The sequence below is a fragment of the Mobula hypostoma genome, chromosome 25 (genome assembly GCF_963921235.1).
Source record: "Mobula hypostoma chromosome 25, sMobHyp1.1, whole genome shotgun sequence".
NCBI lineage: Eukaryota > Metazoa > Chordata > Chondrichthyes > Myliobatiformes > Myliobatidae > Mobula > Mobula hypostoma.
This window is the reverse complement of record NC_086121.1, coordinates 15,453,904-15,472,326: the sequence shown is the minus strand read 5'-3', so window position 1 is coordinate 15,472,326 and position 18,423 is coordinate 15,453,904. Positions and strand designations below refer to the sequence as shown.

The following is an 18,423-nucleotide window of genomic DNA, read 5'->3' as shown; positions in this document are numbered from 1 at the left end:
GAGTGAGGGTTAGGCTTGTGGTTTGCTGGAAAGCAGGGTCAAGGTTAGGAGTAGTTGGGAGGAGCATGTCGGGTGTAGCAAATGTTTTGGGTGCATGGAATCAGTATTGGGGAATGGTTGGAGATGGAGTTTGAGGCTTTCATTGTGCCTTTTGGATTATTGAGGACTGAGGATAAGATTGAAAGAGTGAAGCTGAGATAAATGGAACAAGAGGGAGATTAGTGGGCTAGAGCCAGGATCTAAGTATGGGTTTGGGAGGAAGATCATTTTGTTTAGGAGCTACAGGAGTCCAAAGGATTAGTTAGAAGAATGGAGCTTATGTCAGTGGAGTTCTGGTTCAACATTGCTTTGTGAAGACTAGTACTGTTGGCATAACAGAATGGTGAATCATCGTTGAATGATTGACATTATTCTCCACATTCTGACTCAGTCATCACATCAGGTGCACAAGGATATTTCATGGCCTGAGAGCCTTGATGAATTTTTGATATGATGAGGTCTAAACTGAATGATTGTCATTGTGTTACACTCCAGAAGAAAATACAATTTTAGCTGCATAATGCTGAAGCAAAAGATGTTACCATACCTCCAAATTTTCAGTCCATGTATTTAAGATGGAAGAAATTGTGTTATAGTGACGCTTGTGTTTCTGTAGATGTGGTTTTGTAATAGATGCAAGCTGTTGGTAATTGTGGAATATGCTTCTGTGGCAGGTGTGGTAATTTATTAGCAGATGTGATTCTCTGTATGGTTCCATAGTGGAGGATTTGGTTGGAGAATGGCTGATATTTTGTAGTGGCAACTATAGTTCTTTGAAGACTAGGTTCAGCTGGTTATTGCACTATAAAGGACATGGACATGTATAGGTGTATTGTGGTTCTGTGGGGGGAAATACAGTTTAGTCATAGGGCAAATGAGGTAAAGCAGCTGATAATGGACAACATAAAATAGTGATTAAATATTTCAATTTCAGGGGCAGTGGAGAAATGGCCTGTTTAATGGGCAAGGTTCCATAATTCACTGCAGCGGCATGGTTTATGATGGAATGTGGATCAATGGACATCCCGCTGGTGCGTAAGTTTTGGATTCCAGTGGCAGTTGCACATGTTATGTGAACAATGATTAAGAATCATTGTGAATGTAATGATAACTACAGAGATTTACATTTGGGTGGCAATGTAAAAGGATTGGCCTGTTTGTATATTTTTCTTTTTTTTTACTGTTGCCTTTAATCATTATTTAAACCCATTTTCCCCTTTTATTATTTACGTATGAAATTCTTTGCAAATATCCCACGCTGCAATGTTTATATTTCAATAATAGGGAAAGTTCCTCTTTTTTTTAACCTTTCAATATTAGCTTTCCTCACAATGTGTTTGGGCATAGCAAGGTCTCAATTATTACCTGCACATGATATGGCCAGATTGACTTGCCAGGCCAGTCCAGGAAGCGTTATGGTAAATCGTAGCATCGACAGCTGCTGTCATATTAAGGAACTAGGCTGACTTCTGTGGTATTACCAACAAGCTACCAGATTTATTAAATTCATAAGTTGCCATGTTGAGATGTGCACACAAGCTCGCATGTTTAGCCCGATAATCCACACCTTCATGTGTATACATGTACTTGATATCAACTCTGAATAGGCTACCGAATGTTTGTGAGACATTCTGCAGGATGACTTTCAGTTTTATGAAGAGAGGGAAATCATCCTATTCCTGATTATTTACCATAGAAGTAAGTGCAGGAATATAGACAAAATGTTTGATTGTTTTCAACCAATTTCTGCTGCATTCTGTGATAGAAAATTTAATTAGTGTATATGATCAATAGTTATAAATACAAAATGAAAACCGAGCAGGTTCCTTTAGTAAGCTGCTAGTAAATATGTTAGTAAAAGTGAGTGCCTTAATGGGAGAAGATGATAAACATGCCACTAAAACATGCTGCCCAGACTAGTTGCAGATAAGACACCTAGAAAGAAGCTTTGCTTCCCTCAATCTGGTCTGAATTTAAACCAGGGACCCTCAGGGTACTAATTTACTGATTTATCCATATTCCCAAATGATATGAACTAATCTAGTTTCCTGTTAATATCACCCAGGGGAAAGACTTTTATTTATAATGAATCCAATGATAAGGTTAACATTTCTCATCTGATGCTGCAGCCTGCTGTTTCTTCTCCGACCATCTCATTTATATCTCCATTACCAAAAGTGGACATGGTATCCCAAGTAGGGTTTAATGAGATCACTTCTTTATTTAACCTTAACATTATTGTTCAGTATTTTTTTGCTTTGTTGATTGGTATTCTGTGCGGATGGAATGAATTCATTAGTAGTCCTAGACCCAACTGCTATATCCTAAAGACTTTTGTATCCATGTATCTTCCAATACACAAGACTTGTTATAGTTTTGCCTTTATGTTGTTTTCAATGTAAGCATGTGTGTTGCGTATTTGACACTGAGTGCCAAATAACATCTTCTAAATCAAATATTTTGTCTTGGGAAAAGGTGAAGCCACTAAGCTGGTGATTCTTGGTGAGCCAGTACAAGAACTGGTGCAAGGATCATCTTTTACCATTGAAGTTCAATTGCAGAATAATGAAGGAGAGGTGATGGAAGGTAAGGCAGCTATTATAAAATTTTCCTCAAAAATAAATTACAAGACATGCAGACTTTGGAATTAAATTTTGTATTACATCTGTAGGAACTTGGAGATTCTGGAAAGTTTTAGGTTTGATCCCTGGCCAGTTCTGGTTAGTTAATCCAATAGTATTGCTGACCATTTGGATGCTTTCAGAAAAAAAGGAGAATCAACATGCTCAGAAACGTCAAGCTGCGATGCCCCTTGCCTTTTCTGCCACCAGCCCCCAAATCAGTAGACTACAGACGCCCACTACCTGAACTAATATGAAGAATGGCTCATTGAGTGAGGTATCGGGAGCTTGCTCAATCCATGGAGCTAAACCATAGGAGATTGAGCATCCTCAGTAAAGAGTTTGAGGAAAAACACTGGGGTAACCAAGGTAGTTTAAAAGGAACTAGATTATTTGGTGGATTAATACAGGAAGTTCTATGGTTTAAAGGAAATAAAAGCCACTTTCTTGGGTGTGGACATCCTATGTTCAACTTGTCTGGTTGCTATAAACCTATCCAGCTCAGGATAAAGTGCAGGAGAGGAGCAGGAAAATGTATGGTTTAGAAGGGATGGTTTTTTGAGCACAACTTATAGCGGGCCTCAGAAAAAGTGTATTATTATTTAGTAAACTGGAACCAAAGATATCGTTTTATATTTTGCTTAGGCTGTATTCAATCTTTAATAGTATATGATCAATCTTTAATAGAATGCAGCAACATACTTAAACCATGCAGGAACATTCTTCAGGAAAAGGCTAGTCAAGCTGAGAGGTGTGAATGAAACAGCCGCCATGGCCTATTATTGGGCTCTGCATAGTTGGATGTCATACATAGCACCCTACAGCAGATGACCCAATTTCACATCTTTTAAATGCACAAGAAGTACCTGAATAAGCAAGATTCCAATTTAATTTATTTCACAGACAGCAAATGTTTGCTAATGGCTAGGACCTGTCAGTAACAACATTGGTTTCCCACTAGCAAAACTGATCCAAACCAAACCCAAACTGACAGGCTGGCTGGCTGGCTGGCAACAAAAAGACCAATTTTTGGTAGGAACAAACTGTCAAACTATGTGAAAATTTCCTGCAAATGCTTGCTTTCATGAGCTCTGGAAGGACTTGATCCTGATTGGGCTTCATGTTACTGCACCAGTTCCTTATTTATAATTGGTGTTCAATTTGGCACAGTAGTGAAGACCACAGATCAGGCAAATATGAGAAGATAAATTAGACAAGCAATGCCCTAATGCACAGACTGGTGCAGAGTAAGAAAACATGGCTCCTTCTCCATCTAGCATGGTGTGTGTTTCTTGATAAATTCTTGGTGGTGCTCCAATATGCCAGTTTTGTTGAATTCATGTTCCCACAACCTTGGACACCTAATGGTCAAATGTAGTCCATGCTCTTTACCTGGAGAGTCCTCCTCCATAATCCTGATCGCAGTTCAGTTACCACCAACAGCCAACTATAATCAAGCGCTTGAGACACTGCATTGTATATGGTGATATTTATGTACTTTGGTAATAAAATTATTTTGAACTTTGAACTGGACCCTACAGACCTGACACTCAAACTCGATTGTACCTAAAGGAAATAGTATAGAGGTGTGTCCTTGCATGTGTCAAATATGGTGACAGTTCAGCAATAATAAACACGACAAAGTCTGCAGATGCAGGAAATCTGAGCAACACACACAAAATGCTGGAGGAACTCAGAGGGGCCAGGCAGCATCTGTGGAAATGAATAGACAGTCCACGTTTCAGGCTGAGGCCCTTCTTCAGGACTGGAAAGGAAGGGGGAAGAGGACAGAATAAGATGGTGTGGGGAGGGAAGGAGGTTGGCTAGAAGTTGAAAGGTGAAGCCAAGTGGGAAGGATAGGCAAAGGAATGGAAAGGAAGGAATCTGATCGGAGAGGAGAGTGGACCATAGCAGAAAGGGAAGGAGGAGGGCCATTTTTTTATATAGAATTTCTAACTAAAAATTTCTGTTGCCATTGAAGAGGGAATAAATTGGGGTAATGAATAAATAGCACTTAATAGCCAATCAATGTGAGCAAAGAACACGATAAGGTACAGAGATTTTATTGGTAAATTGATCCCCAAAATCAACAGATTAGAGCTAAGATATTTGTACTAGAGCTACCAACTTGTAAAGACTAGAAAGAGACATCCAGCAAAAGGGAAAAATAAGAATCCAAAGAAAGTTAAAAGAGAGAAGCAGATAAAGATGGAATGTGAGACAGTAAATTTAAAATTGAGAGAAAAATCAAAAACAATGCATTGTAATAGATTAGGCAAAACTCAAAATCTAGGACGAAAATGTGAAGGTAGGGAGCGAGGCTTAAGAGTTTAAAAAATTGCAGAGAGAGCATATGTGGGATTGTCAGAGTCAGGCTGCTGTAGACTGGTGCTTGTTCAGCTTTATTATAGAGATGAGACAATAAACTGGGCCTGCAGAGACAGTGCTTACTATAGACTGGCAGTTATCCAGCTTGTTAGAGAAAGAGCTTGCAAATGGAACCTGCAGAGACAGATCTCCCTATGGGCTGATTGTAGTCTGCTTTGTTTATAGATGGAGAAGAAGAAAATAGGGCCTTCTCGAAGTAGGTTCATTGCAGCCTTTTGCTCATCCAGTTGTAATAAAGGGAAATAATGCTCGCATTTAGTTTAGTTTTACTGTTGATTTAAACAAGAAAATAATACTTTGTGATAAAGGTGTGCTAGGGAGTGTCATCTCCAAAGATATTTTCCACATGCAAACCTGGCTTGAGCAATGTGGGGTGAAGTGATGAACGGCTGTCCTTGAGGCATGAAGCTGTATGATTTACTTCAACCAGCAGACCTAAATATTTACTTAAAATAAGAGGAACTAATTTTTATTATTTGGCATTGATTCTGTAGTGAAGTTGCTCTCACTTCTTTAAATGTAATTTACTTTCAATTCTCCCCTCCTATCACCAGAGTCCTCCTTGTATTCAGAGAATCCTGCCTGCAATTAATAATTATGCAAATTAGTATACATTGGAGAATTGAGTGTTATTAGCCTTTGACCTAGCAGGTGGGATTTGCATCATCTCTAATTCATTTAGAATGACTTAGCCTGAAGATAAAAATGGGCCCCAGCAGCCAGGACAGGAGAAGCATAAATAGGCCTCAATGACCCAGGAAGGAAATAGCAGAATGAAAATTGTAAGCTTTGGGATATTGAGCAATAATCTGCTGGTGCTGTCTTTCCTGATTTTGGAAATGATACCATGTGGCTATTTAGTGAGACCAGGTCTTGGCTTATCCTGTTCACATTTTCTGTGGTAATTTCTCATGTCAATCTGACATATAAGGGTAAGTTGGCAGGTGTTGGCACAATGAGTTGTCAAGGGTTGACACTTTTAGAAGTGGGAGAAGAGTAAATGAAGTGCAAAGAATCAAATTTAACAAATTCTTCGTGATTTATTTGATGCCTCAGTAATGTGGCTTACTTCCAGGTGCTGGGCAACATTCCAGCTTCAATGATGTGCGTTAGCAGCTTTGAATCAGGTTGGGTAGTTTGGGTGAAACGTTTCTGTAGCATTCAGTTGGGTAACCAGAAAGTTACTCAAAAGTGCAGTAAAATCTCCCTCCAGTGATCTCCTTTTGCCAAAATATTTGGAAGTGGCTCAAGCTATATTCCCCTCACAGCTATCTTTGGGAAGAAGAGAGGCAGCCAGGTTTTCTTGTATTTCCTTTTGGCAGGCACAAGTCTCTGATGTTATAGCATTCACCGTGGAAGTTATAAAATGCCTAGTTAATCAGCTCACGATCAGGTGACCAACCCATCTGTTGCCCATATAATAGCAGCAATAACTTGAGACTATTGTTGTGACAACAGATACCTGGAAACACTTTACTGATGGCTTCAAACTGAAAAATCCCCAAGAATCTTGCAAGTTCGCAGATGTTATATTCCAGCTGTGCATAATAATTTATTGCTTTCTTGTTGCTATGCCAACGAAAATATCTATAAGAAAAATACTTGATTTCTTTGTTTTCTGGCTAGTGTACTGTATGTCTCTCAGACACGTTTTCATACTGCTGAAGCTTTTTAACCTCACCCATCCCCTGCTAAAGCTTGCTCAAAACCCATCCTCAAAAGCTTGCTGGATACATTGTGGCCACTGAGCCCACCAGATATGGAAAGAGTCACAGTGCAGTCATGTCCCTGCACTAAGTTGGTTGTTCTTAGGTGGAGGCGGTGGTAGGGTTGTTACAGTGGCCTTTGTGGCTCAGGTCTAGGGAGGTAAATATCAGAGATTCTACTTGTGGCCAATGTTGGGAAGTTAATACATGTTTGCTTACTTGACTATGAAACAAAGCTGAGCTGCAAACCTTCTAACCTGATCTACATTCCCACCTACCTCCAGCAACTAACGGCCTGTTAAAACACTTGACAGACTTATGAAATTAGAGGTGAAGAGAGGTAAGAAATATCTGAGATTTCACAATTACAATGTATAGGCATAAGTAATTTCTTATAATGATCAGATGCTAAGTATTGCAGTGATTGTTGGAACAGGTGAGAGAGTCATTATTAGGGTCAGGTGATGGGGTTATATACAGAGAAGGGATGGGTAAATTTTTTTGTTGTAATATATTTAAAAAATGTGGCTCATTGTATCTGAACTGATTTTGAATACTGAAATTGCTTCTTGGAAGGAGATATTAAATGGCCTTGTAAAGCTCTCTGAGATTGTAATGTGATTCAGATGTTTGGATGACCTCATAAACCAGGAGCGTCCAAACTTTTTGTCTTTAGTGCATGGAGCCTTGGGGCCCATGTATCAGGTTTAAATCAATGTCCCTATTAATTCCCAGATTCCTAGATATTACTTATACTTCAGAACCTGCTTTTCTCGTCAGGGTTTTATCCAGAAGTGAGACAACAAGCCTCCATTTTCACAAAATTCAATCTGATCAAGAAGTCAAATTAAAGCAGATTTCGCATTTGCCCCTACAATGAAGAGGACTGAAAAGGTAGTATCTTTAAAGTTGATGAGATTTTTGTCTCCTTTTAGCTGAAAATGGACGACTTTTGCAGATTTGGGCAGGAGTGAAGCACATTCAACTCTCCCCAACTCTGAGCACCACTTCACTGCAGCTCCCAGAGGATCTGGAAGAACCACTCATTGAAACACCGTAGTAAGTGTTCTCTGGGTAATGATATTATTCAAAAGTGCCTCACTCTAACTCAGTTACAGTGGATTTTCGATTACTTTCCTCTTGTCATGAAAGTACCAATCCTCAATGAGTTACGGCAAAGTTGCAGTTCTTTCCATCCCTTAGCCCAGAGTCTTCGTGGGTCTGAGGTCTATAGACTTCTGCCCTGGTCTATATTAGTTAACGAAGTCTATTTACCCAATAAACCATCTGGAGAGCCTTTAACTTGAAGTACTGCCACTTCTAATTCAATATTTAAGAGCATTTTTCCCTGAACAAAAAAATTGCATGAAATGTCTCCTGTACAAGACAGGTGAGGTTACTGTGTGCACGTGTGTATTTTTAAAAATGAAATCGATTCTGATCTTTGGATGATGAGCCAGTATTGATTGACTGCTAATCCCAGCAGTGATGAGGCCCTCATGAATTTGAGTCCCTCATTTAAATTTGATAGTCAGGTTTATTATCAGGCCTGCACAGGCAGGCACCTTCCAGTCTCCACCCGGCTAACAGGAGCCACATGCCACTTTTTTCCAACTGATCACCTGCAGCCCATTTAAATCCATCTTTCATCCACAACCCTTGTTCACTCATTCAAACCAGCCACCTTCAACCAGTCACTCCTAGGCTTCAGTTACCTTCAAGAGAAAATCCGCAGATGCTGGTGAATCTCAGATACCTCCTGTTAGTTGCCCCTTGAACAGGACCCTACATAGGAGCACAAGGCCATGGTCATCCGCATCATCATTGACCTTATTAACTCTCGGGATCTCCCATCCACCGTCATCAACCTCATAGTTTCCTTACAATGCACCTCCCTCTTTACCTCCTTCCCAAGATCCATAAACCTGCCTCTCCAGGTAGACCCATTGTTTCTGCTTGTTCCTGCTCTTGATAGTTCCAGTGACCTCAAGTTCCCTGGCCCTGGTCATCTCATTTTCACTGTGGATGTCCAGTCTCTGTACACCTGTATCCCCCATCAGTAAGGGCTCAAAGCCCTCTGTTTCTTCCTGGACACCAGACTCAACCAGTTCCCCTCCACCACCACTCTCCTCCATCTGGCGGAACTGGTCCTCACTCTCAATAATTTCTCCTTTGACTCCTCCCACTTCCTTCAAACAAAAGGTTTAGCCATGGGCACTTGCATGGGTCCCAGCCCTGCCTGCCTTTTTGTTGGCTATGTGAAACAGTCTATGTTCCAAGCCTACACCAGTCACCCCCTTGATTTTCCCATCCTACATTGACAACTGCATTGGTGCTGCTTCCTGCACCCATGCCACGACTTCATCAACTTTGCCTCCAACTTCCACCCTGCCCTCAAATTTGCCTGGTCCATTTCCGACACTTCCCTCCTCTTTCTTGATCTCTCTGTCTGTATCTCTGGAGATGGTTTATCCACAGATATCTTTTTTGAACCCACTGATTCTCACACCCACCTGGATTGTAACTCTTCTCACCCTGTCACTTGTAAACATGCCATCCCCTTCTCTCAATTCCTGTGTCTCTGCCACATCTGCTCTCAGGATGAGGCTTTTCATTCCAGAACTAATGAAATGTTCCCATTCTTCACAGGAAGGGGCTTCCCTTCCTCTACCATCAACACTTCCCTCACCTGCATCTCTTCCATTTCACGCACATCTGCTGTCACCCCATCAACCTGCCACCGCACTAGGGATAGGGTTCCTCTTGACCTCACGTATCACCGCATCAGCCTCAAGCCACATTCAGGTTGAAAGAACAACACCTGTATTCTGTCTGGGTAGCCTTCAACTTGATGTCATGAACATCGATTTCTTGAACTTCCAGTAATTGCCAGAACGTCAGTTTCGTTTCCAGAACTATTTCAGGCTACAGTGTCCTCATCATGAATGCCTTTAGAACCTATACAAGTAGGGAGAGCTCCCTTAACCCCCAAGAGCTTGAGTATTGATGGAGAAATAACTTGTGTGCTTACTGTGGAGCTGCCAATCACCCATGCACTAAATTCCCAGTGCGTCCAGGAAAACGACGGCACCAGGTAGAGGTGAGGAGCCTTCTATCTGGTAAGCTCCCCCAGTCCTCTCATTCCAGTCCATTACCTGATTCATTCTCTCTGTCCTCCTCCACACCTTGACGGCTCTGTATGCACAGGAGGCACTGGTGGATTTCGGTGCAGCAGGCAACTTTCTGGTCCAGACTCTGCAGCTTGGACTCCCTGCCAAGCCTATCTCTCGCCCTTTCTGCATCATGATCATTGACGGATGTCCTTTGGGATCTGGGATGGTTAGAGCGTGCACACAGCTTGTGTACATGAGCATTGGGGAGTAATGCGAGTCTATCCCATTCCTCCTTATCAACTCACTCAGCACTGCTCTCATCTGGGGTTATTTCTGCATCTCCACTTACGACCCTCACTTGGCCTGATCATCAGGTTCACTTCTGAGTTGAGAGCCCATCTGCCTATAGCCTTAGCTGACTTCACCCTGTAAGTCTGTGGAGATGGGGGGAGCTCTTGATTTCACTGAACTCTTGACTTGGCCGTCACCTTCAGTAAAAGGGAAACCAACACCCTGCTACCTCACAGACCACACGACGGCACGAACAACCTCCTCCCTGATACTACCCCTTCCTAAGGTCATCTGTTCTTCTTCTCCTGAGACCTGAGCCATAAATGACTACGTCACCAAAGTGCTACAGCACGACTTCATTCGACTATCCCTCGGCCGGTGCAGGATTCTTCTTAGTCAAAAAGAAAGATGGAGTCTCCATTGCTGTAATGACTACAGTAGACCCAATAAAATCTCCATCAAGAACCGCTATTCGCTCCCTTTGATGGTAGCTCATTTGAAGCGCACTGCAGGACCCACACCTTCACCAAACTGGATCTACGGAGCACATTGAACCTGATCCAGATCTGCCAGGGGAATGTGAGGAAGACAGCGTTCATATCACCCACTAGTCACAACAAATATCTGGTGATGTCTTCAGACTTTCTAACAGTCCAGCTGTTGTCCAAGCCTTCATCAATGAGATCTTCTGAGACATGCTACATAGATATGTGTTTGTCTACCTCGACGACATCCTCATCCTTTCCAAGGACCCCTGAGACTCCATCTGTCGCATCCATTCATTCCCTCAGCATCTCCTTGAAAACCAACTCTACTGCATGTTAGAGTAATGCTATTGCTGCACCCCAGCCATTTCCTTCCTGGGTGGGTTACATCCTTTCACCCCAAGGCATGACCATGGACCCAGAGAAAGTGTATGTTGTTGTTGAATGACCCTGACTGTGCTCAAACAGCTACAGCAACTTCTGCTGCCAGTTCATCAGGAACTACAGCCAAGTCGCTGCTGTTCTCACCTCCCTCACCAAATCAACTACATCACAAGTAACCTGGTATGCTGCCACAGACCACACTCTGGAGGAGCTCAAGAAGCACTTCACCACCGCTCCCATTCTCCACCATTTGAACCTTTCTGGGCTTTTTGTGGTAGAGGTGGATGCACCTGATGTGGGCACCAGGCCATCCATCCTCTGCCATTGATGGCAGCCTTCTCACACAGTTTCTACTCTGCATATTGCCATTATGGAGTAGACAGAGAACTACTTGCCATCAAATGGGCCTTGGATTAATGGAGACATCGGCTGATGGGAAGCACCAAGCCCTTCCTGATCGGGACTGACCACCAGAACCTTATATCCATTCAACACACCCCCCAACTCAACTCACATCAGGCTCACCGTTCCCTCTTCTTTGAGCAATTCAACTTCACCATCTCCAACCAACTGGCTTCAAGAATACTAAGGTGGACACCTTGTCACGGCAGTTTGTAACACCTAAAACTTTAACAAACTTCTATATATGTCTGGTGGAGAGTATATTGACTGGTAGCATCACAGCCTGGTATGGAAACGCCAATGTCTTTGAATGGAAAATCCTACAAAAAGTAGTGGATACGGCCTAAACCAACACGGGTAAAGCTCTCCCTGCCATTAAGCACATGTCACAGGAAAGCAGCATCCATCACCACGGTCAAGATCATGCTCTCTTCTCACTGTGACCTTCAGAAAGAAGGAGGAGCCTCTGGACCCACACCACCAGGTTCTGGAACAGTTATTACCACTTAACCATGAGGCTCTTGAACCACTGGGGGATAACTTCACTGGCTGCAATACTGAATGGTTCCCACACCAAGGACTCTTCATCTGATGTTCTTGATATTTATTGCTTATTTATTTATCATTATTACTATCTCATTTATCTTTTGTATTTGCACGGTTTGTCTTTTGCACAGTATTTGCTTGTCCACCTTATTGGGTGCTGTCTTTCATTGATTCTATTATGGTTCTTGGATTTATTGAATATGCCCACAAGAAAATCAAGTTTAGTGTTATATATGGTGACAGATATTTACTTTGATAGAAAATTTACTTTGAATTTTGAACTTCCTTGAACTCTGGAACTAACTAAATGGACCCACTTTTCCTTTCTTTACCCTTATACCTATCTTGTGTTCCTAAGACCAAACTTCACTAATCTTACAACAACAATGAGGAGGGCATTCAGTAGGAATTTCACACTGGCTCATTTTAACGTGCTTTCTGATTAATGTCCAAAAGCTGGATTAAATATAAGCTTCACTTGCCTTTGCTCTTGATAATACTTGCAAAAGTATCTGGATACTCAGTTACTTTTGCAATCTCAGTGGAAGATTATCTGTTGTATTACTGAATAGGTGATAGAAAGCAGAGAACAGCTTATTTTTATTTTCTACTCAGCCACATCCACACTCAGTCTGAGAATTGCTGCCACATTAGCGTGGTAGAATTCATAAAGTGGGATTCACCTTGGAATTGGTTGTGACTAAAACTTCAAACTCTTGTTCTTTGTTTATGCAGTGGTTACAATGCTGTCGCCTATCCCCTGGTGGAATATATGCTGGACTCTAACGCTATTGCTTCAACCGAATCTGAAATTACTCCTGCCAGTTCGTGGAATGTTAAAGATAGCGAAGTGAACAGGTCAAAACAGGACTTCCTTGCAGAACCTGGAAGCCCTCATTGCTCATTGGATGGTAAGAGCTGAAATTATATAGCTCATTGCACAGTAAAAGCTGATCTAACAATTACCAGGTCTTTGTTGGAGGCCCTTGTTGTGGTGTGCAATTATCTACTCTGAGGTCTGTACTGGACTATGTGAGAACTCTTGTCAGGCACCCACTTCTGGGGCTAGGACCATTGCTGATCTCGAACACAATTGTGGTAAGGCAATCTCAACTACTGCTCACATAGAGCTGTAGCAGACCTAACTTGGCTCTGGCAGGGACCCATACTGTCTGAGGCTTGTCCCTTCATTATATTCAGCAAATAACAACTGATCAGGTGTGATTCCAGAGAATGTCTGCTGTAATTCAGCATTACCCTTGAGCTACAGTGTACTGTGTACTGTTTTTGGTTAGAGCTCTGGTGAGTATTCCTCGATAGTAGAAAGATGAGTGGATAAACCCACTGTGAAGAGCAACCAAGATATCATGTGCCACCTTAATTCACCATCACCAGGAGTCAAATCTTGCATGTTAATCTTCTGTTTGATTCTGGAGGAGCTTTATTTATTCTACGTCTGTCTGTATGTAAATAAATACCACACTCAGTGATCAAAAGCGAGCAATGATTTGTGCTGTCTCTGCTCTCCCATCCTTAATTTTGAATAGCTTTCTTTAACTTTCAGCTGCAAGTTTTGCATTGCTAGGGTTACTGATAGTGTGCTTGGTACTTTTTACTTCAGTCTTGATACATAGTGATTAAAATATATGTAAACATAGATAAATAATACTCCATCCTATTGGGGTTTTGGAATGTTGCTGTGTGCAAAATACCCCATAATAAGTCATTGTACCTAAACTTTTTAAATCACTTCAAGATGTTCTGTTGTGATACAGTGTTAGAGATTTACATATGTAATTTTTTACTTGTTAAATAGTGTTCAAAGTATTTTCAAATTGGCCTTTTTTAGATCTTTTTGAAGTCTGATTTAAAACTATTTGATTTGGATGCACCAGTTGCTGCGTTAAGTTTTGACTTTAGCATTGATTGCATCTCTGAAGTACAGATGTTTCACTTATTTTTCTATATCCCATTATGCCAGTATCCAACAACAAAGGGGCAATTTTTCCAATAGCAGTTACAAAATGAGCTCTCCATCTGCCTGGCTCATTGTGTTGATGCTGTGAATTTCTGGCTATTGCTGCCACAGGTAAATAAAACAATAACATCCATCACAGTTTTACCAAATAAGCCAAAGATTAAAATGTGCATGCTTGGTTTTCTTTCCTGACTGGGTGCAATTGAAAGATCAGTGATTTGTTTAGTTTTCTTCATTTTGCTTAAATTCTTCCATAATCATGTTATTCCTGTTGGCCATAACCACTTACAGGTTTTCAGGTATGCATGCTTAGCCCACTGCACTACTCCCTCTAAACTCATAACTGTGTGACTAAGCAAGCTCAAATGGCTTTTATAGTTGGTAAGTTCTCAGGGAACAATGAGGGAGACATGGTGTCACAACAACAACTTCACATTCAACATCAGTGAGACCAAGGAATTGATTGTGGACTTCATGAAGGTGAAATTGGGACAACTCACTACAGTTCTCATTGAGAGATCAGTAGAGGAAATGATGAGTAGCTTTAAGTTCATGGGTGTCAACATCTCCGAGGATCTCTTCTGGACCCGTCACATTTGATGCAGTCACGAAGGAAGCATGCCAGTGGCTCTATTGTGATAGGAATTTGAGGAGATTTGTTATATCACCAAAGACTTGGATATTTCCATATATATATGGAGGAGAGCATTCTCACTGATTGTATCACAGTCTGGTATTGACGATCACAGGCTGCAGAGGCTTATAGACTCAACCATCTCCATCACAGGCACAACCCTCCCCACCATCTAGGACATCTTGAAGAGGTGGTGCCTTGGAGGCAACATCCATTATTGAGGACCCTCACCATTCTGGACTTACCCTCCTATCATTACGACCCTCAGAGGCCTAAGCACCCACACTCAGTGATATAGGAAACAACTTCTTTCCTTCTGTCATCAAATTTCTGAACAGTACATGAACACACTACTTCTTTATTACTTTTACTTCTGCACTTATCTATTTTTCAATTGTAATTTATCTTTACAGTACTGCAAAACAACAAATTTCACATCATATGAAACAGCGACAATAAACCCGATTCTGATTTCCCTGCAATCCTTCAATTCTGACCTTTTTCACAGTTCTGATTTTCATTGTTCCACTGTGATGCCTTGAGATTTCTTAACCCTAAACCCTAAAATTCCTTCTGTACATCTCTGTCATGCTGCTTCTTGCTGCACCTTTATTAAAGTTCAAAGTAAAATTTGTTATTAGAGTACATACATGCCACCACATACAACCCTGAGATTATTTTTATGCGGGCATACTTAGCAAATCTATAGAACAGCCACTGTAAGCAGAAGCTGTAAACAAACTGTACCAATGCAGATAATAAATAGCAGTAAATAATGAGCATGAAATAACAAGATAAAAGTGTCCTTAAATGAGTGTAATTATCCCCTTTTGTTCAAGACCTTGATGATTGAGGGGTAGTAACTGTTCTTGAACCTGATGGTGCGAGTCTTGAGGCTCTTGTACCTCCTACCCGATGGCAGCAGCGAGAAAAGAGCATGGGCTGGGTGGTGAGGATCTTTGATGATGGGTGCTGCTTTTCTATGGCAATGTTTCATGTAGATGTGCTCATAGTTTGGGAGGGTTTACCTTCCACTACCTTTTGTAGGATTTTCCACTCAAAGGCATTAGTGTTCCCATACCAGGCCATAATGCAGCCTGTCAGCACACTTTCCACCACACAGCTATAGAAGTTTGCCGAAGTTTTTGATGATATGTTGAATCTCTGGCAGACTCCTGAGGAAGTAGAGGTGCTGTTGTGCTTTCTTTGCAATTTTATTTATATAATAGGTCCAGGACAGGTCCTCTGAGATAGTGACACACAGGAATTTGAAGTTACTGACCCTCTCCACCTCTGATGATCAGCGGCTCATGGACCTCTGATTTCCCTCTTGTGAAGTCTACAATCAGTTCCTTGGTCTTATTGACACTGAGTGAGAGGTTGTTGTTATTACACCACTCAGCCAAATTTTCAATCTCCCTCCTGTATGCTAATTCATCACCACCTTTGATATGCCCCACAACAGTGGTGTCATCAGCAAATTTAAAATGTGCTTTATCATGCCACTTAAAACATATCCCTTTGACCAAACATTGGGTCTACAGCTCTAATATCTCATTTTGATACCCGAGACCTTGTACTACATTAGAATAGTATTTGTAAACAAATAATTGTTAACCAAAGGACCTGGTCTTGAAATTATTGCATTAATTTCCAAACTCTGCTTTGAAATTTGGTTGCAAAGATAAAGGTTCTCTAGTTAATGCTCTCCTAACATTAGCATCTAATTTAAACATGCCAGACTAAATCTGGGTAGAAGTATTCTGTGTTTACCATCTCTTGTGGGTAATCCTGTGAGGAAGGAGTGAGTACAGAATGTGCATCCAGCACAGTGGATGGACCATGCCATCCACCCCAACTACCTACTGCTATCTGAAACTGGATGATAGGAAAACTGAATGCAAGCCTTTGGCATACTGTGTCTGTCCATTATACCCTGTGTATCTGTGACTTCAGCCACATACTTTCCTCACCACATGTTTATTTAAAATTGCTATCCACTGGTCTCAGGATTCATATTGAGCTTACTCCCAGATGATTGTTAATTACTTAGAGCAGAAGTCCTTAGAGGAACTTAATCTTGTACCTCAATAAGAAAAAAGTAAAAACATGTATCAAAGCGGTTTATTGCTGATTATGGCTATAAATGCTAGATTTAGTGTAATGCTATGTACATGCACACTTGCACCTGAAATGAACACACAAAACGTGGTTTTCTCTGCTGACAGAACAACAGCATTTAGTCTACACATCTACAGAACCATTTAAACTAAATGCACCTTTGAAAAATTTATCCTGCTGCTTTCAATTTCATGACCAGAGTAAGAGCAACTAATAGAGGGGAATACTCCAACTTCCTGACCAAATAGTTTAAATGCAGTTGGAAGAACAGATCAACCCTAACCAGGCTTCAGTGGCTGAATGGTTCTGTTCTGAAGTTCCTATTTTTCATTATTCACTTGTGTATATCTACCTCATGGAGATTTATGAACTATGAAGCTCAGTGGTCTGAACAGGTAGAACGCTGTGGCTGGAATGTGTTTAGAAATTGTGTATGTTTGCATCATCTAGGATTACTTGGGGTCTGTGTGTCTGGCCTTCTGGAGATTTGGTGAGAGGAGAGGTTGAGATCAAATGTATCTGGGTTTGTCTCAAGTTCATTTTGTTTCAACATCGTGGCACCATGACTTACCCTGTGCCCACATGAAAGGGCAAAAGAGCCACATATAAAATAGAAAGAATTTGCAAATGCGTAACACCTTTCATATTCTTGGGATGAATGGGTCTTTGAACTGGTTAGTCACTGTTGTATTATACGAACATATCTTGCAGTCTGAAATATTTTGCTGAAGATTTTCATACAATGTTCCCCATAGCAGGATTATTTAATTCCAGAGGGTTTTTATGAACTGGCTAATTAACAGTTACCATTTGAGCTGCCATAATGGTGCTATAATAGCTTACCTGATTCTGCCCTACCTTTGCTCCCTCCGGGCTCCTTCCACAACAGCCCAAGTCCTCTGTTGTGAGAACCTAGAGGATTTTTAATAGGAAACTGAATGTGAAACGTGGCACTGAACATGTCCCAGCATATGCCAGAGTGTAGGGATGTTTAGCATCACAGCGGTGAGTGAGAAAAATAATTGGTAATTAGCCCTGTTGAAGGCTGGAGTCATTTTTTTTTCACTACACCATCCTTTAAAACAAACAAAGCCAGAGTGTAATTAAATAAAAAAAATTGTGAACACATCTTGTTCCATTTTCCCTCGGCGAGAAACGTACAATCAGCAACTGCAGATGCACAGCCACACTTTATTTTTCCACACTTGTTTATGCTACACCAGCTTTCTGGGACCTTTGCCACGTGCACGGGTAAAGCAGCAGCCTGCTACCATCTCAGCAACAAGCAAGTGCCACAAACTAAAGTGTGACCAGTTCCATTCGTACTTTCTCCAGCTCAATTCTGAAGTATTCCGAGGGTTGTAATTAGACCTGGGGAAGGTAGAGGGCAGTACACACACAGAGCAGGCTGTGCTACTCCACAGCAATGAAAGTGGCAAAGTCTATTTTTATCCAAGGTGATTCAGAGACAGCGCAAGGTGGTGTGGGGCTGGGTGGGTGGTATGAGATGTGACAGTGTTCCAGCACTAGATCTGTGCACTTTGTCTGAGAACATATAATTTTCATTACAGATATGTACAGTTCTTGACCTTTGTCAGGAGTCACAAACATGTTTAATAAAAGACAGTGAAAGGAGCATTATTTACCTTTTGACTTTGATGTTGATTCGTGCATCCACCTGGCACTTTACGTATCTTCATGACACTGATTGTCAT

At 41.3% G+C, this 18,423-nt stretch overlaps 1 protein-coding gene across 1 annotated transcript in view; it reads left to right on the top strand.

Moving 5' to 3' along the window:
- Positions 1–18,423, top strand: part of LOC134337933 (MORN repeat-containing protein 1-like) — a 240,582-nt gene that overhangs the window by 41,904 nt on the left and 180,255 nt on the right. The window contains exons 7-10 of the mRNA XM_063033345.1: positions 974–1,070; positions 2,515–2,625; positions 7,690–7,813; positions 12,711–12,886. Coding sequence (XP_062889415.1) covers positions 974–1,070; positions 2,515–2,625; positions 7,690–7,813; positions 12,711–12,886 — 508 coding nt within the window. The remainder of the gene's footprint in view (positions 1–973; positions 1,071–2,514; positions 2,626–7,689; positions 7,814–12,710; positions 12,887–18,423) is intronic.